The 25,318-nt window shown below is 37.7% G+C and overlaps 2 protein-coding genes across 3 annotated transcripts in view; one reads left to right on the plus strand and one right to left on the minus strand.

The window, feature by feature from the left end:
- Window positions 1–25,318, minus strand: part of LOC134663259 (potential E3 ubiquitin-protein ligase ariadne-2) — a 295,209-nt gene that overhangs the window by 137,408 nt on the left and 132,483 nt on the right. The gene's annotated exons all lie outside the window — the stretch shown is intronic.
- Window positions 400–21,955, plus strand: LOC134663260 (serine/arginine repetitive matrix protein 1-like). Of its 2 annotated transcripts, XM_063519673.1 has the most exons (5): window positions 400–708; window positions 17,579–17,740; window positions 17,877–18,709; window positions 19,417–19,561; window positions 21,681–21,955. In XM_063519673.1, exons 2-5 carry the CDS (start codon window positions 17,581–17,583, stop codon window positions 21,815–21,817), a joined length of 1,275 nt encoding a protein of 424 aa, XP_063375743.1. In that variant the 5' UTR covers window positions 400–708; window positions 17,579–17,580; the 3' UTR covers window positions 21,818–21,955. The 2 variants fall into 2 exon arrangements, with proteins under 2 accessions (XP_063375743.1, XP_063375741.1); XM_063519671.1 differs by lacking the exon at window positions 400–708 and having other exon boundaries at window positions 17,559–17,740.

The following is a 25,318-nucleotide window of genomic DNA, read 5'->3' on the forward strand; positions in this document are numbered from 1 at the left end:
TACATATATAATTATATTTTTTCGAGCATAATTAGTATTACTCGTATGCTTTAAGCATTGCCACGTTGCTAGTAAGTGAACCCAATATATCGTGTATGCACATTTTCTTATCATAATAGGTGCGGACTGCGGTGTTTTTCAGTTATAGGAAATGTTAACAGTGTTTACCGTGAACGTTAACGGTTTACACAACTCCGTCTATTTCCGTTGTAGTTAGTAACTGATATGCAAACATACATAGCCACGAAAATTCCTTTTTTTTTCGTTAATGGCCCCTATGAGCGGCAGACGGTTTTCAACATACTACGGCGCGTGCACCTTTGACAATCCGCTATCCTTGTCATGCACTAAGCCATCAATATTTTCTTCCTCGTCTTTACTGAACCCCATTACAAAGTACGGACAGCATAAAACATTTTCTCGAGCGGCGCGCGCGTAATTTTGTTTGAGGTTATGTTAGTATTAATTCGTCATTCGCCTTAGGCGAACGTGCCGCGTCGAGCAGCTTGTCGTCGGCTGCAATCGTGTAGTGCATCAGCTGCGTCGATCGATATGTTTTGTGTTGTGTCGACTTCTGCATATATATAGTTTGAATGATCGATTTGAAACTTAACGACTTTTAATATGATCGCGACTTTTGAACTAAAGTGCCAAACGATCGCCAGTGTCTGCATGACTTGGATAAATTAAAAAAAAAGGTTTGTGTTTGTGATGAATTTTTAAAGTAACGGTTATAAGTCAGCTGCCGCTTAAAAAATTTTAGCGTTTAATTATTGACATAAAGTGTTTATGATATTTGTTAACGGCGATTTAGACCAAATTTTTTACCCGTAGGTAGCATAATATGTAAGTTAGTGTAGTGTAGCAGGTTTAGTAAGTTTTATTATGTTGTTTTTTTTTAGTTTTGTGCGTTAATAAACATTTATAGGATTAGTAACATATATATTTTTTAAACTGCATATTTGTGTAATAAGTGATTGATCAAGCGACATTATCCTATAGATTTCTTCAAAATTTGATAATTGTCATCATATAAACATCAATAACAGAGGTTGGCTGAAAGAAATATTTTAAAGGAATTGTTCACCCCTGTACGTACCTATGCCTAGCTATTGTATTTAAATTATTTTAGGTACTTTAATACATACATATATACCTATTCAATAACTAAGAAATATGTAGAGTATAATACAAATAATATAATTGGCCATTAATTAAATAAATCTCTAATATCAACATTCGGATGCATTGCATTGCATAGCTGTTGTTAAATTCGTCCCCAGCATTTCCCCTCGCAGCGTACCTTAAACCCTCGTCACACTCCGTCTGCTATATATTATACCAAACCTATAGCATTTAACCCTTAAAACAGGGACGATAAAGGTGATTTTCGAATGCAAAGGTTGGAAGTATGCAGACTTCGTCGCCGTCATGCATCCAGCCACCCTCCCCTTATTACCTATACCGTATGCATATTGCGGTATTGTGGAGCCTCAATCCATTAGACGATTAATCCATCGCATTGTAATGTTGATATTGTTGTGTGAATGGTGAACTTACAAATATGTAAATAATTTTTTCAGCTTTTCTTAAGTCTTTACAGTACCTAAATAATTTACCTACACATGATGCTAGAGCACGGAAGTCAGTCACAGAAAAGAAGATAAAACGATCCCATCAACAAGTAGGTAGGTATTTTACAGATCCTCAGTCGTTAACTTGTTATTTGTAATTTTCGCGCCCTCCGCTCGACTGCCATATCTTCGGCGAAAAGGCGAAATATCTACAGCATAATAAATATAGACACTGATTTATCGGTGCAATCTTTTTCAAATAAGTATTTAAAAGAACATTCGTAAGGTTCATAAAATTTTTCTTTTAAATTTAGGTAGGTACTTAAGTATCTTTAAAGACTCGCTATTAAGAGGCGGTGTTTATGAAAAGCTTTAATATTACTTGGTATGTTAATATCTTCGCCAAAATCTGAGTCCGTTTGCCTCGGAGACGCCTTAAAAGGCGAGTGGTGTCATTAAACAAGATGCCCCAGTTATGGGCAGGGACAAGTGTGGACTTGAAAGATTCACAGCATATCTAACTACCGTCTTTGTTTAGATGGTTAGCACCAAATCCTTTGTTTGAGCAAGCCTGGCTGCTAGGCTACACTTTCCCATATTTTAGTTTCATAATAACCAACGTTGACCGTTCTTCTAAGCGCAAGTCCGTAATAAAATTCTTAGTCTTAGTAATCAAGAACGACCACCAACTAGAACGAATAATAATTAAGTTGTTTTCGACAAACAGAAGATGAGCGCATTAATATTTTTTACAGTTCTGTTCATCCGTCTATAATAATAACACCACTGGAGAATTCTCACGAGACGTAAGAGCATTTAATGTTTTACCACCGCAATATTCGCAACGCAGGAAACGTTAAAGTTCATGCAAGTTTCGTAATGTAGAGTTCGCTCTATTGTAGACATGATTCAGCACAAAGCCACGGATGTTTCAAACAATCCTTGATCTATACGAACAAAGCTAGACACGATCTATATTTCGGCTTTCAACGGCGGCGCCTTGGTAACGAAAACATTTAAATGACGTCGTAGTGTCGGTAGTTCCTTTAATTTACTGCATAGTAAGTAGAACTAGATCTAAACCACATATTCCGGATCTCCCACGCGTGAGATAATGAAGCTGCTGGACAATGGCTTGTACGGGTCGGCATCAACATGCCAGGGCTCAAAGACAAGCTACTAGACGAGGAATGCTTCACAAGAACTCACACTGAACCCTTTGTTACACTACATAAAGCGTCGTTCATTCAATTGAGAAACCCGCTACCAAACTACGCGTTTGTGCTACTAAATCATTAATCCTTATACTAAATAAAACGATGAGGACCAAATGATACTTCAGACCAAATGATTAGTTTAAACACATTAGTAACTTTTACTCTCGCATATAGTAGTAAGCTCATAATCATCATATCAGCTATTTTTAATTCATAATGTTGATAGCCAGATACCTATATATAAGACTCTTCAATGTTTGCAGTTTGGGCTTAACTTTTGGCACTACCGACCATTCCTAGTCAGCCGACCGTTTAATGACATCCGCCGCAAAGACCGCCATAACAAAAGTGGTTAGTCACGGTACCTCCACGTTTCTGATGTTGCGAATCTTCGAGCGTTAATAACTTACGGCGTAATGCAATGCAACATAAAATACCTGCTTGAATCCGAGTTAAATGTTAAACTTTTTCGTAGTTAGCACGTGAATATTACTCGCAGAGAAAGTGAATACGAATTGCAGAGACCACCAGCATCGAGAAGAAGCAATCATGTAGTTAAGTTTTTCTGTCTGTAAATAATATCTCCATTTGAGAAGTCAGACCTAAACGGAAAAGCATTTATTCACGGTCCACATCTACTCTTGAACGATTAGTTATAATATAACTATGGACAGAGTGGGCAGGTAAATTGTTGTGAATCTGACCTTGTCTATTTTATTTATGTTCCTAACAATGCGAACGTTTTCGAAACGAATAAGATGATTTAGTCGGTAAGTGTTAAATTATGATACATAATTTAAGTTACTTGCTCGCTTTAGTAAAGACAATAATTCTTCTATTACATCATCGCTAACCCAAAGGATGCAAATATTTTCACACGGACTTCTACTTCCATTGTTCCTAAACCTTTGCGTCGACATGTGTACATACATGATAAACTGGCAACTTAGCAATAAATGCGAAATTTATTGTCTTTACTGACTAAACGAATGAATCGATATTAATGAAATTTTGACTTAGCTCCGGAAAGTTTAAGCCCCGGTGGTGGGCATATGCTATGGTATTACAAAGAGCGATCTAACGCGGGGACAGCTTAAAGTGCCGAGTGGGCATATTTACAGAGGCAAAAAAACATCGTTTGTCGACTAATTTGTTAGAATTTCGCACAGAATACGTGATCTCCATGTCACAGATCACAATGATATAACGCTTTAACATTAAATGGAACCAGCGCAAACTGATTTCTCTTGAGAAAAAACTAATAAAGGAGGTTGAACATAATAGCAGTGTCGAGAAGTAATTTCCCAGATTCGTTCGAAGAGCTCGGATCTAGAGCAGCGTTGATGGGTAGTTTCTTAATTCGACGATGAACAATATAATGGCAACAGCTGAGAGCTGCAATGACAGTAATGTACAGAAAGGCGACCTACTTCGTATCGCCAATAATATATCTATATATATAAATGCAAGTGTCCTGACTGACTGACTGACTGACTGACTGATTCATCAACGCAGAGCCGAAACTACAAAAGATAGACAGTTGAAATTTGCACACTAGGTTGCATTTATAAAGTGTACAAGAGATAAGAAGCGATTTTGAAAAATTCAACCCCTAAGGGGGTTAAAAAGGGGATGAAAGGTTGTATGGGGTACAAGTTTTATTTTAAGCTAAGAATTTGAAACTTTGTAAAAATATATTATATTAAAAAACAAGACAACTAATTTCAGCGTTTTCCAAAATTCATCCCCCAAGGTGGTGACAAAGGGGTTGAAAGTTTGTATGGATATCAAATATTTTTTCGAGCGCGGGACTTTAATCTTTGTATTTGGGGATATTATTAGAAGACAGGAAAAGCAATTTCAGCGTTTTGTAAAATTCATCCCCTAACAGGGTTAATAAAGGGTTGAAAATTCGTATAGGGTTCAAATTTTATTTTAAGCTAAGAACTTGAAACTTCGTAAAAAGATATATTTTTAAAATACAAGAAAACTAATTTCAGCGTTTTTGAAAATTCATCCCCTAAGGTGGTGACAAAGGGGTTGAAAGTTTGTATGGATATCAAATATTTTTTCGAGCGCGGGACTTGAGTCTTTGTATTTGGGGATATTATTAGAAGACAGGAAAAGTAATTTCAGCGTTTTGTAAAATTCATCCCCTAACAGGGTTAAAAAAGGGTTGAAAATTCGTATAGGGTTCAAATTTTATTTTAAGCTAAGAACTTGAAACTTCGTAAAAAGATATATTTTTAAAAAACAAGAAAACTAATTTCAGCGTTTTTGAAAATTCATCCCCTAAGGTGGTGAAAAAGGGGTTGAAAGTTTGTATGGATATCAAATATTTTTTCGAGCGCGGGACTTAATCTTTGCATTTGAGGATATTATTAGAAGACAAGAAAAGTAATTTCAGCGTTTTGTAAAATTCATCCCCTAATAGGGTTAAAAAGGGGTTGAAAGTTCGTATAGGGTTCAAATTTTATTTTAAGCTAGGAACTTGAAACTTTGTAAAAAGTTATTAAATTAAAATACAAGAAAACTAATTTCAGCGTTTTTGAAAATTCATCCTGTAAGGTGGTGAAAAAGGGGTTGAAAGTTTGTATTGATATCAAACATTTTTTCGAGCGCGGGACTTGAATCTTTGGATTTGGGGATATTATTAGAAGACAGGAAAAGTAATTTTAGCGTTTTGTAAAATTCATCCCCTAACAGGGTTAAAAAGGGGTTGAAAGTTTGTACGGGTTTCAAATTTTATTTTAAGCTAGGAACTTGAAACTTCGTAAAAGGTATTAATTAAAACGGCAAAAAACTAATTTCAGCGTTTTTGAAAATTCATATCTCAAGGTGGTGAAAAAGGGGTTGAAAGTTTGTATGGAGATCAGATATTTTTGTGAGAGTGGGGCTTGAATTTTTGTACAGAGGCATTTATTAGAATACAAGAAAAGTAATTTCAGCATTTTTAAAAGTACATCCCTTAAAAGGGTTAAAAAGGGGTTGAAAGTTTTTATGGGGTTCAAATTTTATTTTAAGCTAGGAACTCGAGACTTCGTAAAAAGGTATTTTATTAAAAGAGAAGAAAACTTATTTCAGCGTTTTTGAAAATTCATCTCTCAAAGTGGTGAAAAAGGGTAAAAAGTTTGTATGGAGATCAAACATTTTTGTGAGTGCGGGGCTTGAATCTTTGTAAAATGGCATTTTATTAATATACGAGAAGAGTAAATTCAGCGTTTTTAAAATTCATCTCTTAAAGGGTCGAAAGGGGGTTGAAAGTTTGTAAAGGGTTCAAATTTTATTTAAAGCTACAAACTTGAAACTTCGTAAAAAGATATTTCATCAAAAGAGAAGAAAACTAATTTCAGACTTTTTGATAATTCATCCCCATGGTGGTGAAAAAGGGGTTGAAGATTTGTATGGAGGTCAAACATTCATTTGAGTGCGGGACTTGAATCGTTGTAAACTTTGTATATGGGCATATTATTAAAATACAAGAAAAGTAATTTCAGCGTTTTTAAAAATTCATCCCCTAAAATGGTTAAAAAGGGGTTGAAAATTTGTATAGGGTTCAAATTTTATTTAAAGCTAGGAACTTCAAACTTCGTAAATAGGTAGTTAAGTAGTAGATTTTATTAAATAGAGGACATGAAAATCCTCTGGTTGAGAGGAATTATATCGAGAACAATTTTATTCAGTTAGGGGCTTGAAGCTTCGTAGGTTGTGAAAGACAAGTATCATGCGTTGTAATATTAATAATTAACAAATGATTAACCGTCCTACTGCGATCTTTTGCTGCATAATGTTCTAAGCTAATGTAGAATATATAACCACCAATATACAAATCCACGCGTACGAAGTCGCGGGCAACAGCTAGTATGGTATAAGCCTGCTGTAAATTAAGTAGGTACGACAGTTCTGGAGCCATTCATTTTCATTAAAATGTTATATCAAATTTGCTCTACTGACACTCGTGAATTAAGTTCAAAGCAAAGGTCCGCGTCATTGCAAGCGGAACGATATGGTTGCACCGCGTAGATATCAGCTAGATAAACATAAGTCTACCGAATGAGTGTTGGGTCACATTCCTTAGGGCCCATTGTGCCACTATCGCTATCGCGGCGACGCATAAATCTGAGTTTCGTTAATAAGTGTGGGCGCAACATGGGCACGAACCCGTTACACGCTATAAATTCCTTGAGCTATACCATAGCCTTGTACATTTTAAGGACTTTACTAGGAAAGCAAACACAAAAACGATTTACATTTTGGTATTTTCAAAAGACGATGTTTTCCACGGAATACGCGGATTTAGATAAGCGTACATACCTAACTTCTAAATTACTTAATATTAAATAAGTACATGATGTACATAATCTAAATTCAGGAAGATACCTACATACCGTAAAACAAATGACTTTTAAGGGTTGTTTATAGTTCAGAAAGAAAAGAAACTGGAACTCATTCTGTTTTTTTTTCTCAGACAAAAAATATTTTTAAATACGATTTGAAGCAGTTGAAACTTTAGGATATATATTGTGTGTACGGTGTACGGTGGGTAGGGAAACAAAATTTCGATGTAATCGTAGATTTCTTCGTACTATTCTTGTTAGTCTGTTTTCAATTGGATTTCAAGATTAAAGTACTTTTTGTAAAAATTTATGTAGGTACTTAATACCTAGTTCTCGCAATTCCTCAGTGATTGGCGCTCTACTTGAACCTTTTAATTGATCCGCCGGCAACGGATATAGCCAACGGTTTTTGTCGTTTCTCACGTGTCATTGTATCGGAGCAAGCACTTGAGAACATGCATGAGCCAGAACTTTCTGATATAATGGCTACCCCACTTGATTACAAAGCGGCCCGCAGGGCGAGAACCTTTGGAGCACCTCTTCACCGACGCGACGCTACATAATGTACATTTATTATACGAACCTGATGATAATGCCGCTTTCACGTACAAGCCGATTCCCATGATGGATGTCCATTTTTTTTTTAAAGATGTTTATAAGATGGCTGTGAAAGTTACAAATCAAAACCATTGTATTTATAAATTAAGAAATATTTCTACGAAATAAAAGTTAAGCAATTTCCTAGTAAGTAATACAAACAAGTGTTAGGTTTCCTTAATTAGACAAATGATTTCACGGTTTCCTAGAACTTGTCCCAAAATGGAAGTGTAGTTCCATTTTGGGACAAGTTCTCGACACAACGTAGGAGTCGCGGATTTGTCAACGTCGAGTATAATAATAGGTATGCCTATTCGTAATCATGCACTAAATGGCTAGTCTAGCCCACTTAAATAACAGTCAATAGGTAGAACATTTATAATGCCAACCAATGCATAGCTATTAATGCTATTATATATTACCAAAACAAATATATCATGTACCTTTGGCATTTCATTGGAACTGTCATCCCCCCATTCTCATGTAATTTTATTATAATTATCTAAAACAAAATGTCTGCGAACGGATCTGTAATGGGGCTCTATATTATTCATAACTATATAGCCAAAAAAGAGCACTAACTTTTTTAGAAGTACCTATAAAGTGTGTTCATATACCTACCTACCTATATATTGATTCCCATATTTATGTTTGCGTAAATTTAATTTAATTTTAACGCTGAATGCAGGCCGAGTGAATTCGATTTCCTTGAACTGTTTGTTGCTGAATGTGTGCACTGCACGTCTGCATGTCTAAGTGTGTGATGTTAATACTTAGCTCCAGATCCAGATAGTACTGTACCTCCAATCTAGACGGCGCGTCTGTGATCTGAGTATTCAATTACGGCCATCTCCACGATTTGCATACAATCATGACTGCTAAGTAGCTTTTGCTCAGCTGGGAACGGAAAGCCATTGAAAAGCTCGTCATAAACATATTTTATTATTTCTAACAATTCTAACGTACGGCACAGATTATACATATCATAGTTCTTACGACGTACGGTCAATGAGATTGAAATGGAGTACTGTGAGTAGGTATTTAAATACCACACTAACAATACTATAACATTACTTCGCTACACTTCGAGTGTGTTGCCCTATCTGGTATTATTGCATTAATCTGACTGTGACTTATATAGGAATAGGTATGCAGGTAGGTAGATAGGTACCTAAATCAAAATTTGTCTGATGATGTCTTTATATATATTTTACAAGTATATTCAGGTACGACGCAGCCCACATATAATTCTGATATCAGAATCTATTTGGACTGTATCGTGCCAAGTAATTAAAACATAGGTAGACAGTAGACACAGTTCCGGATCTAGGGTAGAGCGAGTGGAGCGGCCGCTCTAGGCGCCGGATGGCAAGGGGGGCGCCAAAATGGCAAATGAAAAAAAAAAGAGTTTTAAAAGACGCGAGTGTGGCGGGGGCCCAAAATACGCTTGAAAACTTCAGATTTCGCTCTACCCTGGTCAAGGGCTCGGGCCGGCACTGGGTAGACACACTCGAAATACACTACCACCACGTCATTCGGATAAAAACTGACCTCGTTATTTTTTGAAGATTGAGTTTTTACGTGGGGATTGCATCGATCGGTTAATAGTGCCCACCGGACGGAAGAGCAGTGACCACGGCGCCGCCGATTTCGGCGCGCAACGGGACCCGCGGAATTAACGGCTCCAGAGCCGTATCCAGCATAGGCTTAGGTTACAGTTAAGAATAACATTTACTATTTAGGTTGCAGTTGAATTATAGTAAGATTTTTATACGAATTTTCCTTTTTAATTCACAAAAGTTGTGGATATAAAAAACATATAAAACGTATGATTTATTATACTCGTATAACATTAACCAGCCAGAAATAGGAATTTAGGGACCTTACATTTCATCTAAATAAAAGTGGTTTAGTTGAATACTTGTATAGGGTGACTGCTATAGTTATTGACCACAAACACAAAGACAAATCAGAAAGAAATAAATAAAAAATAATTAAAAAATTAAAAATAAACAAAAATAAAACCAAAATAAAATAACTTAATATAAAATCTTTTTTAAAAAAAGGGAACCGCCTTCAAAAAACCAACCCACTGAAAAGAACAAAATAATTTTTATATGGCACCCCTTTACGTGTCCAGTCCCTATCCCGTCGTAAAGCGAATTTTTACCAAAAAGTAATTAATACCTAATGATAAGAAAATTAATAATCATCCGGGTAATTACTTAGTTTTTGAAGTCGGTGCCAACCCAAATTTTTTGAGAACCGATATTTTAGACAACGAAGAACACTGCACTTACTTGCATTATAAAGACATACTTAGTTTACTCATGAATTTAGTTCTTGTAGGTACTACGTTCTCGTATTTATTTTCTGATTGGTAGTAAAGACTGTTTTTGTTGGTTTGGCACCGCCTTCAAAAACTAAGTAATTACCCGGATGATTATTAATTTTCTTATCATTAGGTATTAATTACTTTTTGGTAAAAATTCGCTTTACGACGGGATAGGGACTGGACACGTAAAGGGGTGCCATATAAAAATTATTTTGTTCTTTTCAGTGGGTTGGTTTTTTGAAGGCGGTTCCCTTTTTTTAAAAAAGATTTTATATTAAGTTATTTTATTTTGGTTTTATTTTTGTTTATTTTTAATTTTTTAATTATTTTTTATTTATTTTATTTTATTTTTTACTTTTTAGTGATAGTAGGTACTTCATTTATTTTAGGTTTTGGGCTAAAATACTAGTTTGTTAGGCTCTCCATTTAGTTTTGGCCTAGTAACTACCTACTAATGTTGGTGATGGCCTAACTCGATGATAATCGCGACACAACATAATATGATGTTTTGGTGCTAAACGATTTGTATGTATATTGCTCCCACTTCCACTCCCATTCCCAGTCCCAGTCCGAGTCCGACTCCCACTCCCACTATTTTATCTAAATCGGTTTCAGCAACATAAATTTGTTGGTAAGTATACCGATAGCATGGCCACCTACCGGGTCCAATTGGTTTTTCAAACCATCCATGCACTGTACACTAAAACCTTCTCCAGAATGTAACAAACACTTTTCTGAAAACCGCATCAAAATCAGTTCTGCCAAACGCGAGATAATCACGAACAAACATACACAGATACATACGAACATACATACATACGGGTCAAACTGAAAACGTCCTTTTTTTAAAGGCAGTTAGAAAAAAGTTCATCGACCCACCTAGTGGAACTCTGCAACATAGGCACACAACGACAAGTCGGTTAACCAAAACAAAGTGTGCCTATGTTGCACCAAACCTAAGTCCCACTAGGTACAGCAAGGGTTCAGCATCAGCTCTATCTTGGGTACTGCTCTCCCAAGTGCTCATCAAGATGCGACAGATTACCAAAATAGCGTGGGCCTATGTTGCACCAAACCTGAGTTCCACTAGGTACAGCCAGGCTGAACCCTGCCAGCCAGGGTGGTTTGGTGCATCAGCTCTATCTTGGGTACTGCTCTCCCAAGTGCTCATCAAGATGTGACGGATGGCCAAAATAGCGTTGGCCTATGTTGCACCAAACCTGAGTTCCACTAGGTACAGCCAGGGTTCAGCATCAGCTCTATCTTGGGTACTGCTCTCCCAAGTGCTCATCAAGATGAGACGGATGACCAAAATAGCGTGGGCCTATGTTGCACCAAACCTGAGTTCCACTAGGTACATCCCGAGTTCCACTAGGTACATCCAGGGTTCAGCATCAGCTCTATCTTGGGTACTGCTCTCCCAAGTGCTCATCAAGGCGTGTCGGATCACCAAAACAGCGTGAGCCTATGTTGCACCAAACCTGAGTTCCACTAGATACCGCCAGGGTTCAGCATCAGCTCAGATCTATGTATACTAAAACCTTCTCCAGAATGTAAGAAACACTTTTCTGAAAACCGCATCAAAATCGGTTCAGCCAAACGCGAGATAATCGCGAACAAATATACATACATACATACATACATACATACATACATACATACATACGGGTCAAACTGAGAACCTCCTTTTTTTTTGAAGGCGGTTAACAAGCCAATAGAAGTTTTATTGTTAAGAGTTGACGATTACATATGTAGTGGCAACTTTATTTAGTAGTAACTATAGGTAATGTATGATGCAGGAATATCTACAAAAAAGTATTTAACCGTAAGGAATAAAAAAGTTATATTTAACAATATTTTACTCGGTTATCTATTTAAAAGAAATGTTGGAAAGGGCCCTTGACCCCCGCTCCGGGTTTTTCCTGATGCAAAGGCTGTCCATCGCAATCCAACGCTGCAACGCAGCGAGCGTGATGGGCACCTTTGCGTCGGGGGCAGCCCGGGACGAGTTCTAGTAGGTAGTTATTTTTTATATATTTAGTTTGTAGTTATAAGTTTCTACAATAAATATTTTAAAATAATCATGAGTTCTAGAGCGCAAAATGCGGCCCTGACGTTAATGCAAGCTTCCGATCCGCATACAGCTATCCGAACCGTTTTACTCATTGTTAGTAAAACGAAGCCGTCATAAATTGCACGCCATTGTGATTTTGTCACAGTGAAATATGAAAATAGAATCGCGGTTACCAATAACAAATACATAAAGTGACCTATAATTCTTTAACAATACTTATTAAGAGGTTTATTTCATCTTACCGCAGACAATGGAGATACTTCTGAAGAAACCACAGTGAAGTCAGTTTTATTTTTATTTCTTATAATGAGAAATAAACAAGGACGCAAATAATGCGATTTGTTTTTTTTAAGTACCTCGTCATTCCCTAATTTTATAACATAGGTACATACACTTATAGCTGTATTATCATGAACTTTATAAAATAATATATTTCTTAATTGTTTATGGTAATTATGTAAAAAAACAATTTTTTCCCGATAAATAAAACATTTACTCGCGTAAACACGTCGTCAGTACCTAATCGTGCGTCTGGCAATCGACGTTTAACTAAAGTTCTGGCTGTTCCCAAATAAAACTCCCCTTTGTTTTTATTTTGTCCCGAGGTCGTTTATCAGCAATAAAGATCGCCCCATCTCGTAGCAACTCGGAATTTAATTACTCACTAGTGTCCACACCGAAATGCTCCCTCGAGATTAATATTCGCCCTGCGGTCGCCATCACCAGAGTAAAAATTATAGAGTAGTCCATATTCACACAGACCCGTGCGCATAAAACATGCAATGGTATATAGTCGCTACAAGCGCACCGATAACGCTTGGATTAGTTGGGAGTAGGAGTCGTTGCGTCCAATATTTGAACGTCCAAACTGAATTTCTAAAGTGGTTCCGAAACGATCAAGCACGTAAGATTGACAATCACGATTGGCCACTTAGTCAACCCCAAATGAACTGATTGTCAAAAGCGGTTACGTGCCAGAAGACAATATTCAATTTCTAATTGACGCCGCCGTATACCTATGTAATTAACAATCACTTCTTTTTATTTCATTTTTATTTTCCTCAATTTAGGCTTGAGCACCCAAAGATATTGACGCATCAATTGTTACTCAAGCAGGCGTGTCAAAGACGTATATAACATATGCCTGCTTAATAAGTACGTGTGTTCTGTCATCTCGGAATCCCTTATGGCTGGATATAGACTACTGTCTACATGTTATACTAAAAAATACTTGCTCCCTCGAGATTCATGCTGGTCCTGCGGTCGCCACAACGCTCCCTATAAAATTACCCACCATTTATATCCTACAGGAACAGCCTTTTGGTCGTTAACAAATTCACGGTATCCCCGTCCAATACGTTTTACGGTCTTTCCAGCGATTTGTGTCAAGAGCGAGCACGAACGGTCTTGCGTGGGGCAGCGTAATACTAGTGCATTATAGCATACTAGTAAGATTAGTTGAAGCACGCAAGCGAATGCTTGCACTTAATTGAGTGGTTAATTCACGGTCGAAAGAATATTAATAGGTAATAGTTTCATTAATTAGTGTAAGAATTGCATATTTTTATTGCAAAATCATTGGTCTTATCTATCACCAGAAATGCAGAAGGTCGATTCAAGCTGTGAAAATTTATGTTGTTGATGTCTGTACAATAAATTGGATGGTGTTTAGCAAAAATGTGTCAACCCACATTCATTTTGCAATAAAATGTCAACTTTAAGAGTCATTTTTTTGAGTTGACATCTTATTGCGTAATTAATGTGGGTTGACACATTATTGCTAAACACCATTTGTACATCTTAATCGCACCATCATGTAAACAACAAGCGCTCTAATCGCTAAAAAAGCGATTTCCTCTAGACAAACTTTAACTAGCTAAAATTAATAAATGTATGTCATGTCAGAAGGTAAGTATTCCAAATGCAATACTCTAGCACAGAATATCAACAACCTACACAAAACAATAGTTATTTGTACAACAAGAGATCAAAGTTTGATATTTCTTCGAGTGCTTATTTTACTACGCTCAAGATTCTAAATTAGATTCACTCGCTACGCTCGTGAATCTAGTATAGAATCTTTCGCTTGCACGGGACTCAAAAGCGCACGAGATGTAAATAACTTTGATCTCGTGTAGTTCACAAAACTTTTCACCTCAGCAGTGAGAACATATTAGAGAACCCGAAAAATGTATTCCTTCTTCATCACTTACCTCTATTCACTCAGGATTTCGTAAGATATACCAACATTTAAGTTTTCACCTCAGCAGCTCGAACAAGGGTACTTTGCTACTTAAAAACAGTGAGCAAAATCGAATTTTGCTCACTGAGTGAGCAAAATCGCATTTTGCTCATTTTGTCTCACTCAGTCAATCAATCAATTCAATTTTGCTCACTGTTTTTAAGTAGCAAAGTACCCTTGTTCGAGCTGCTGAGGTGAAAAACAATATTCCATACAAACACGTCTTTTACACAAAATGGTTTTCTTTATCCTTGCTAATGCACACTGCTTTGACAGTTTTATGCCTATAGGTACACGACGTCATACGACGTTCAACATAGCCTTTTCTTACGGCGTGTGACCTGCATGTTTATAGGTAAATTCTCACAAATAAGATTAATGTTTGTAAATCTGAATAAAGTTTGTTATTACGATACAGATTTCACAATTATCTATCAAACACCACAAAAGATACCACTCAGCATCGTGATCGTGACCATACCTACCGTCACAACTCTTGTTTTCAATGAAACCAGAAAAGTAAGTCAGGTAACGTCTACATAGAATAAGAAGAGAACAGAACCTGAGTTTATCATACAATTTCTGAAACAGTGGGCAAAATTTTCAGTCTATAAACGTGGAACAAATTGCATTGTATTAAAAAAATGAAGGTTCCTGTTTAGTATTCGATCGCAGGAACGGATATCCGCAACGGTAGCGCGCGCGCCGGTCGGACACGCCGTCTGCGTCTAATTATAACGAGATGCACCGCATTACCATGCTATCTTTATTACAGGGCTGCATTCATTACACCCATATGTCTTCCTGGACTAGATTTTATGTGTCGGATATACGCCTCACTCACTGTACACGCATGTAATTAATATATATTAGGTATTATGTATTAAATCTATTTAAGCATATTACAATGTTTTCCATATAATTACGACCTTACAGGCACTAGCACTCAGTAAGTCACCGCTAATGAAAGCAGTAACTCCGTGTATTGTTTACCAGCTGGGCCGTGAGACGTAGATGGTTGCAATCTTAGTATTTACTAGACCTAAGTCAACGCTGCTTCTCAAACACACAGCGGAAGCCAGTTGTTTGCTGATTTAAACCCATGGGCCGTTGTGGGCGTAAATGTCAATCCGTGGGCTTGTGGGGTACTCAAATCCGGATTCATTCCAACGATGTTTATAAACACAGCGCAGATAAATAAAGTCTTTACTCTATTTAACTAAAAGCGCTTGTGTCAAGATTGGCATTTGTGAGTTGTTAGGTCAACTACCTTTCTAACCAAAAACTCGTTACAGGGAGTTGGGCTTTCGTAAACAGTACTGTTAGAAAACCAAACCATTATAGGTACTTACTTAGGTACTCCACTTCTGTTCAGCTAATGCTAATGTCTCTCTATCACTCTTGATAGAGTGAGAGGGAAGATTCGTTCGATACGGCGCAAACGGTTATCATCTTGGCTAGGCCCCCTGTGTATATTTTCAATAAACATAAATTTCACATGGAATATATAGATAGGTAGGGATTATTTACTTTGACGACTATGTAGCTACCAATGGCATTTGAGATTTGACACACGTTTATGAATAACCGCTTCAAAGTGATAGATAAAAATTTCAAGATCCGCTTTGCAAAACCTGATAAGTGCATACAAAGGAAACTTTCATTCATATATGCCTATAGGTAAGGTCAAGCGAGGTAAATGCAACTATGGGGTTATTGCGTCTCTCCGTTCTTTCTCGAATACGATTGGTCGAAACGCCCTCTACTATGCAACGTTTCATTTCCAAGTAGCTCAGGCTTTATTACTAGACGACGGGAGTTTTTTTAATTCACGTTGTTGTAAAAAATAAGTTAAATAGACACAATTATCCCATAGTTGCATTTAACCCGGTCGACCTTACCTATGTAGTTTATACTTAAATAAATTATTTACCAGCTCTATCGGTCTATAAATATAATAAATCAATGTGTTTAATATGAAGTAGAGCACTACGCATATTATCTCGCAACTACCAATAGGGGCATGCTGCTGCTACAGTACGAAAAATAAATCATACCTACGGCCCAATTCGAACAATGCTTATAAGACGTCACACCGATATGATACTGATCTGTCAGTGTCAAAAGCGACAGTTCTACAAACAAAAACGTCCCTTTTGACACTGACAGATCAGTATCATATCGGTGTGACATCTTATAAGCATTGTTCGAATCGGGCAGCTAAGCTAAGGCCAAAATCTCCACTTGAGTACAAGTAGTTCCTATATTTAGCGATGCGTGATAAGTGCCGAGGGTATTGTACGGAAGATTTAAGTATGACGAACTGTATACTGTAACGATGTTTTAATAACTTCTGAACGAGCCTGTTGTAAAGAGTACCTAATATCTAAATTAATACTCGTTATCTAAGACAGCATTCAATATATTATGAGATATCTTAAGGCCCCAGTACACAATGGGCCATCGCCGACCACTTCAAGGGACACAGCCATGCGGTAGAATGAGATAGCAATATCACTTGCTCCCTCTAACGGATAAATGCGTCCCTTTAATTTATAACATGTCAATATCATAGTTTTCAATTGTTTGGTTGAGTTAATTATATATAAGGCGTGTTTTACAACAGCGGCAGATTTATGCTACCAGCATTTATTTAAATTTGTATTAAATAAAAAAATATATAAATACATACCTATCCGAATTTAAGAAAACTACTTAGTATCATAGTAGTAGTAGAAAACTCTTTATTGTACAAAATTCAAACCAAAACAAGAAAAATAACATACGTGTCCTATGTTATTCAGTCTCCTTAACAAATTAACTGCCATCCAACCGCTAGGCGGGTTCCCTTTCTTTACGCTTGTAGCGCATTGCTCCTTACCCTGAAGTTAACGAAATTCAATAAAAAACCTTCTGTATTACGTACATATTATTTATTATAGTATCAAAAACTATAAGTGTAAGGCCTGAGTGGACGCTCGAGTTGGGCGTGCAGCGGCGCGGGGCGTGCGGCGTGCATGTTAAACAAACGCAAACGTATAGGAACGGCCTTAGTGCACGCTGCTCAAATCCCTTGGGAGCTCGACGCCACGCTGCACGCCCCGCCGAACGCTCCGCTTCGAGCGCCCACTCAGGCCTTACACTAAGTGGCGTCACTATCTGCGTTCACAAAAAACACTTAACCGTTCCAGGGATTGGTGAGCCATGGGTGCGCCGGCTTGGGGGTCGCGCGGCGGCGGCGACCGGCCGCGGCTGCTCCGCATGACGCCGCTGCGGCACAGCTTCGCGGCGCCCGCCTCGCCGCCCGCGCAACCGCCCCCGCGCTCCCACGACTATGCCTCCGACGCCGATACTAATAAGAAAGGTAACTTCCTACTTTACTATTGCAACCAGAGAAGCTCTAACACAGCTTGTGTACCTTTGATATTAGTAAAAGTCTGAGCTTTTCATAGCTCGACTAATGTGAATAACACTTGTTTTACGCCAAAATTAATTTTCAGAAGAAAGTTGGAACGCAAACCTGTCACAAAGATGGAGAAAGTTGCGCCGCCGTTGCTCGCGGCTACGACCTGGATCTGGCAACCGAGAGCCCAGCCCCGTGCGTTGCTCGCCTTCTCCGCCGCGCCCGCCTCCACACTGCTCGCCGGCGCCGCCGGCTAAGTTATCCTTCAGACATCGTGGGAAGGTGTACACTACGGCATCTCTACGAGTGACTAATGGAGCGCCTGATCTCCTCCGTGCCTTAGGCAAACTCGGTGGAGGTCTTCGACGACGGGCTCTATCTGCACACGACGTCCTTGCCCCGCAGCAGCAGCAACAACCTGCTACCTTCTACGTTCCTAGCCCAACCGCTGTGAGATCACCACCATCGCCTTCTCCGCGGCAAAGTACTCTGCGTCGGCGATGTAGCTCTCCAAACGTATACCGCGCTAAAACTTCGCCTGCGCCTCGCGATCGTGCTCCCTTAATATGTCCAGACGACGAAAATAGGGACGTGGTAGACTTTAATTATATACCAGAACGTAGAAAGAGTAGTGAATCACGAACTCGAAGGCCTTATAGTGAAAACGTTGAATTAGATGGTCCAGTGTATAGAAATGGGTACAGTCGTTTAACGCCAGAGCCCGCACAAAGGTTGTGGGAAGAGCCTTACCGCTTGCCGCGAGTGCAGGCTCGACAGGACCCTATGCAGCCGCTGCGCAACGGCGTGGCCGAGCTGCGCGTGAGTGCGACGCCTAGGAGCGCGCGCCCGCCGCCAGCCCCTCCTACTTCAGGACAACAGACTAAACGACCGCCGCCGCCAGAACCACGTGACGGGGTACAGTCCTTTGAGGTAAGTATCAAAAAAGTTGTTTTGCAATAAAATCATTTATGATACATGCTTTTATCGCTGACTGACTGACTTTTCATTCAACAGGCAACTAATTCCCATTGAGACAATTCTAACAAAACCAAACGCACTTGAGTTGCGTTGTTTTATCACAGATTTCCTACAGCCACCTTCTGTCATCAGACCAGCTTGATGGTACCGTAAAATGGGGTGAGTAGGTTTCGCGGGGACAGTTGGGTTATGAATGGGGAGAGAAGGTTTGAAAGGGGGGTGAGATGGTTTTTTAAGGCTACTGCCACAAAAACAATGCATTCCAATTTAAATTGGAGCTATAATAAAAAAAAATAGATCCAACAATCTTCCAAAATCACCTTTGTATGAAAACCCAACTCACCCCAAATACGAGGGACTACGGGGTGAGGTGGGTTTTCCTGTTTATCGTCAAAGTTATGAAATGGAACTACCCAACATAAAATAAAAACGAAAATACAAACTTCCGGAACACTTATTATATACACCATTCAGTTTGCATATGTAAAAATAAAATGTTATCGAGGTTTGAATGTCAGTTTTGCACCTACTCACCCCATTTTACGGTACCATAATATTGCATTGTTACCCATTTTCGATATGTAGGTATGTATTTGGTTTAAACCTTTCACCTCTGATATACTCGTTAAGTAAACATAGGACATGTATTTACATTTCAGGTTCGGTTTACCAAATCAGCAGGAGGGAAAGGCCTCGGCTTCAGCATCGTGGGTGGTCGGGATTCTCCGCGAGGCAACATGGGCATCTTCGTCAAGACTATCTTCAATAACGGACAAGCTGCCGAATCGGGCTTACTGCGCGAAGGTTAGTTACCGTTTAGAGAATTCCTTTGAGCTAAAGAAAAACGTTGATTTAAAATATCTCCTCGACAAACAACCTATTTGATACAATTCTTATCGCTCCATTCTCAACGCTCTTATCACATTAAGATTAAAGAGCAACATGGTAAAGTACGTCGAACGTGGTGCAAGAACCTTTCATTGCAGTACACATTCCTTTTGGAAACGGTTAATCGACAGCTGCAATTTATTGGTATTTCTTGCCCCTGAGTTACAGCCGCTTAAGTGAGTTTCGTCCTACATACACCTGCCTGTACGCGATATAAATGTCGATATAAAGGTTACGTCATCGAAAGGTGAAGGAGGATAAATCTTGATTTTAACTAAGTAGAATTCAACGAAGGTCTGCTAGTATTTACGTGATTAAGTAGGTATAGTCAGCGAGCCATCTCTATTATCGGCACCTAATTAGAGACCAGTTGTGCGTAATTATTATGTTAGTGTGTTATTACTTGTAGCCAGTGACAAGGTGGCTAATGGAAACCTAGTAGGTGTTTCCTTTTACACGCATGCAGTGTAGGTGTAGTCGTGATGTACTGGAGGTCACTCGGGCACAGCGGACACTCGCATACGGTCCGTGCCCAAGGCCAACAACGTTTAAGATAAGGAGAAACTATTGTTACGATTAAGTAATATGAATACATTATAAGCACAGTATGTATTAAAAACTCGTTAACCTGGAATTTACTTTTAATTAATAAAATGTACATAACTATGAATACTTAAGTGTGTAGGTACTTAAAATATCATTATGAGGTAACTGTATTAGCCACTCCTAACAAATCAAAAAAGCGGCCAAGTGCGAGTCGGACTCGCCCATGAAGGGTTCCGTATTTAGGCGATTTATGACGTATTAAAAAAAACTACTTACTAGATCTCGTTCAAACCAATTTTCGGTGGAAGTTTACATGGTAATGTACATCGTATATTTTTTTTAGTTTTATCATTCTCTTATTTTAGAAGTTTCAGGGGGGGGGGGACACACATTTTACCACTTTGGAAGTGTCTCTCGCGCAAACTATTCAGTTTAGAAAAAAAATATATTAGAAACCTCAATATCATTTTTGAAGACCTATCCATAGATACTCCACACGTATGGGTTTGATGAAAAAAAAAATTTTGAGTTTCAGTTCGAAGTATGGGGAACCCCAAAAAAAATATTGTTTTTTTTATTTTTGTGTGAAAATCTTAATGCGGTTCACAGAATACATCTACTTACCAAGTTTCAACAGTATAGTTCTTATAGTTTCGGAGAAGAGTGGCTGTGACATACGGACGGACAGACAGACGGACAGACAGACAGACAGACAGACATGACGAATCTATAAGGGTTCCGTTTTTTGCCATTTGGCTACGGAACCCTAAAAGTAACAAGCCAATAGAAGTCTTACTTATTGTTAGGAGTAGCCAATTACTATGTAGTGGCTAATAACTATAACAGTCACCCTACATGTAAGTATCAAATTTTTCCACAAACGTATCTATTCGATTAATTATTTCTAATGTCAAAAAGAATCATGTCGGTCACTTTTATAAAAAAAATACATATTGAAAATGTCAGTGGTAAATCCTGGAATTAGATACTGTGTTATGTCACAACATGGCGATATTATACATTATACTTACACTAATATTGTATATAATTATGTGGGTGTACCTATCCACATTTGTAGCAGATCTAATTAAATCGGTAACATTCAAACCACCTCATCAAAATGCGGAACTAGTTCTGCCTTCATTACAAATTCGTGTGTATTCGTCTAAACCAGAGCAACCGCAAATGATTGAAATGACGTTACATCCAAGAAAAGATTTCATTAATTATTTATTAATTGTGTTTATTGCATACAAGCTAGAGATTTGGTATCAGCGACAAATGTTCTACTTTCTCTCATTATGTAGAGGTTATCCTCTACATATAGGGTTATCCCTAGAGGAAGAATACCTATTTTTTGTAAAACGAAGTACGCTTTTTGACGTCTGCAATCCAATCACACCCGTGGAGGCGGTGTGATGGTACACACTCATATCTTTTAGCATTACATCAGAGAACGGATAATTCATCATTATAATTTTAATTTCAGGAGACGAGATCGTATCAGTAAACGGGCGCGGCACGGCGGGCCTGACGCACGGCGAGGCCATCCGACTGTTCAAGGACGTGCGCGCGGGCCCGGTGCTGCTGCGCGTGGCGCGGCGTGCGCCGGCGCCGATGCGCTGACTGCCCTGCGCCTGCTGCGGCCCACCGCACCAGGCGCAAACTGACTCTTACTCAACCTTGTAAATAACCTACTTTAGGCCTAAAGAAGTCTGCTAGATTTCGCCAAACAAAAATGAAGTTAATCTGAGAAGATATAGCAGAGTAGGTACTTACTACCTAACTAAAAATTACACACCCTCGGTTAATTAACACAAGTGGGCTGTCTGGCGTACCTAAATCTACATTTAAAATCAGGGCCGGACATGCACCATGTGGCATGTGAGATTAAACGCCTCACATGCCACAAAATTATAGATATTAAATTTCTGTTTGATCCTACGCTCAAAGAAAACGTTTTAAATGAGTCATTCCTAACCATACCTTACCATACCCGATGGTAGTGACCAATCCGTTGTACATACCTACCTTATGCCAAAAGCAAGTGTTGCTTAGAGACTCGAAATGTGCGGTGTAAGTACTTAGGTCAAAATCAATCTGGAAGCAAAGTAATATGGAACTATTATATGTACAGTTTACACGTAAGTAGTGTAAGCACAGACAGGCAAGATGTTTAGCATTAATTAATAGTAATTTGTTGTTATTGCTAAATCTTGACCCCAATCTAATTCATCGAAGTAGAATAGGCTACATGACTAATTTTTTTTTATAGTATCAATCGATCGGGTTTGTTTTTAGGATCAAATGTCTATATGGGACCCATTGCATTAAAGTAACACAAAAGTCAGAAATTGTAGTCAAAGGCCGACAGTCGCACTTCACTCGCGAAACGCCCTATACAAAACGTCCAAGGGCCCTGACGTCATCGCCCATCTTGTAGTATGGACAAAACAAGAAAATTGCGTTTTTGTCGGTGAAATATTGCGTTTATGTATATAGTTGCTATACAATATATTATTGCATGAAATGTAAGGAATCAAATGGTACCCTTACTTTTATCGTTTTTGGAAGTAAAAAAAAACTTAAATTTTGAAACTTTCAGGTCCTGTATTTTTGTAATTTTTCAATATTTTATTTTAATATCCACATTATTGTGATAAATTGCTCGTTTGCTATCTATTTTACTAGATTTTGTTATAAAATTAAACATGTGTCATCATCCCTATTCTTAAATCAAATTGAGAAGGTTCTTGGAGTGCTCAATAATTACATGAGCTGGCAATAAAACTAACAAATTGTACGAATATTTTAGAGTTAAATGAGTTAACTAATATATTAATAGGATTTTGATGCAGCTTTGAGTAAGCTTTAAAATATTAATTTAATGGAAAGTATACAATTGTAATTATAAGCATATTTTTTGAAATATTTATTATTGCAGACGTATACGTTTTACATTTAAGAATGGACCATATTTGGAAAAAATAAGCCCAGAACATATTAAATTATGTGGCAACTTACATTGAGTTATGTAGAAACAGTCTAATGAGGTTCACACACATTCATTCATTGGTAAATTCAAACCAACGTTATGTCTAATAACTTATCATACTTGCACTTGTTGCTATATTTTTCAACGCTCAGATAAAATATTTTATTAAATTGACGAATATGTCATCGTAAAAAGATAATAATGATATGTGCAAACATTAAATAATAGACACATTTGCCTGGCTAATTGTATTTTTGGTTGAGAAGATAGTAGTCCATGAGATGTAAAAAGTCCTCCCAAATGGGCTCTGAAGAAATGGCAACGATGTGTTTTCCATAATCTATAGGTAAATGAAGAACGCTCTGTTGCTGTAGTAAATTATTACCGAGTCTATTAATGAAGTAGAACTGAAATTAACACTTCTAATATGTGTGCAGGTACTTTGGTAGTTTATTTTATGTACTAAAACCTGAAGAATAATTTTATGGCTCACAAATTAGTTAAGCAAAGTTTGTAAAGATATTCGTGTTGGATTAAGTCTAATTGTGACAATAGTGACCTTGTTAGGCAAGGATTTAGTATGTGAAACTAAAGATAAAAGATAAACAAAGAACTAAGCCCAAACATTGACACAATTTTTAAAATTGTCTGTGATATTGACTCTACACCGAGTTGAAAAATGTATTAGCACTTTATAGTGCTCATTACAAACTTAAATAGGCTACTAACTTATTTTTATAGAAACTATTTAATGACCATAAGGTGTATTTTATGCGCTTATAAATTTATATAAAAGTAGCGTTTTATAATATTTATAATAATTACCTATTTATGTACGATTTTAAAACATAGAGATAAATACGGTTAAAAATTAATTACTGCAATAATCATAATGTAACGTATTTTTGTACATTTTAAACATACCTAGATCATGAGAAGTGCTTTATATAAAATAAAAAGTATAAAATAATGATTTGTTTGTATCAATCCCACTCGCAGACATGTATTCGTCATTTACAAGTTTACAAGAATTAAGTAATAAAGAATAACATCAATATTTAACCTAACATCTACCGAATCTGATATCAATATTTTTCATGAATCTAGTATTAAACTGGATTGGGCATGAGTGGTGGGGATAACTGACAGAACGGGATAGTCTTATGTATCTTTCAGTAGGAGTAGCGGCGAAAGCGCTTTTATTGTTTGTCCTTGTCACAGTCTCACTTTTTTTTTATTCCCCACCGTAAATTAGATGCATGATTGGTCGAATTGATTTGTTGCCCACCATAACAAATAAATTCGACCAATAATAGCGTCGCATTGCGTATGTTTTGTCCCTCACGGAGGCACGCGTAGACCACTTCTATAGGATGCTACCTTCTATCATATTTTTTAATACCCAGTGTTGCCAGTGTTAAAAAATATTGATGTAGGTAGGTACCTACTCGGTCTTAGAACTTTTATGAATGAAATGTGTCCCCATGGACATACGATCACCATCACCATGAATGCAATTTTAGACTGACATTTAGAACTACATTTAAGTAGTCTCCTTTGAAATGAAATTGTCATGGAAATCAGATTTCTTTGGGAGCGTAGGTTCGTATCCTACCGACTGCGCCATGTAGAGTCTGTTCGGAAAGAGAAGAGTCGTGGAATGTATTGGGCCCAATACATTCCATGACTCTTCTCTTTCTGAACAGACACAAGGAGAAGTTACTGAATAAGAATGAGTACGAAATTAATATCGACTCCATAGCTCACTTTAATCTTACCGTGCTATGAAAACTCCGAGGCAAGTAGGTAATCATGCATTTCGATTTTCAAACTGTGCAGCCTCGATTAATATGTATGAACCAAATGGCGCCGTTTCAGTGCCTAACAAAATGATCGCAGCAAAATATAAAAACATCACAATAACGTCGTTAGTTCCTAAGTATTTTTACAGGATTTAGCGCTAACGGAATATGCTCGCATGTATGATAGTAGATAGAGATAGAATATTATTTTTAAACCATGAAGGCATAAGAGCTATTATTATGAGCTATATACCTAGAATGACATCCATTACAAACTGGGAAAAGAGTTAACAAATAGGACTTTTGATGTAGGTAAATCATTAACTAGTT

The sequence above is a fragment of the Cydia amplana genome, chromosome 4 (assembly GCF_948474715.1).
Source record: "Cydia amplana chromosome 4, ilCydAmpl1.1, whole genome shotgun sequence".
Classification (NCBI taxonomy): Eukaryota; Metazoa; Arthropoda; class Insecta; order Lepidoptera; family Tortricidae; genus Cydia; species Cydia amplana.

Excerpts from the sequence above, each read along its gene's own strand:
- LOC134663260 (XM_063519673.1), top strand. The coding sequence starts at position 17,581 with ATGGGTGCGCCGGCTTGGGGGTCGCGCGGCGGCGGCGACCGGCCGCGG. Across the intron at positions 17,741-17,876 it reads CGCCGATACTAATAAGAAAG|AAGAAAGTTGGAACGCAAAC; the intron begins GTAACTTCCTAC and ends ATTAATTTTCAG. Across the intron at positions 18,710-19,416 it reads ACGGGGTACAGTCCTTTGAG|GTTCGGTTTACCAAATCAGC; the intron begins GTAAGTATCAAA and ends TTTACATTTCAG.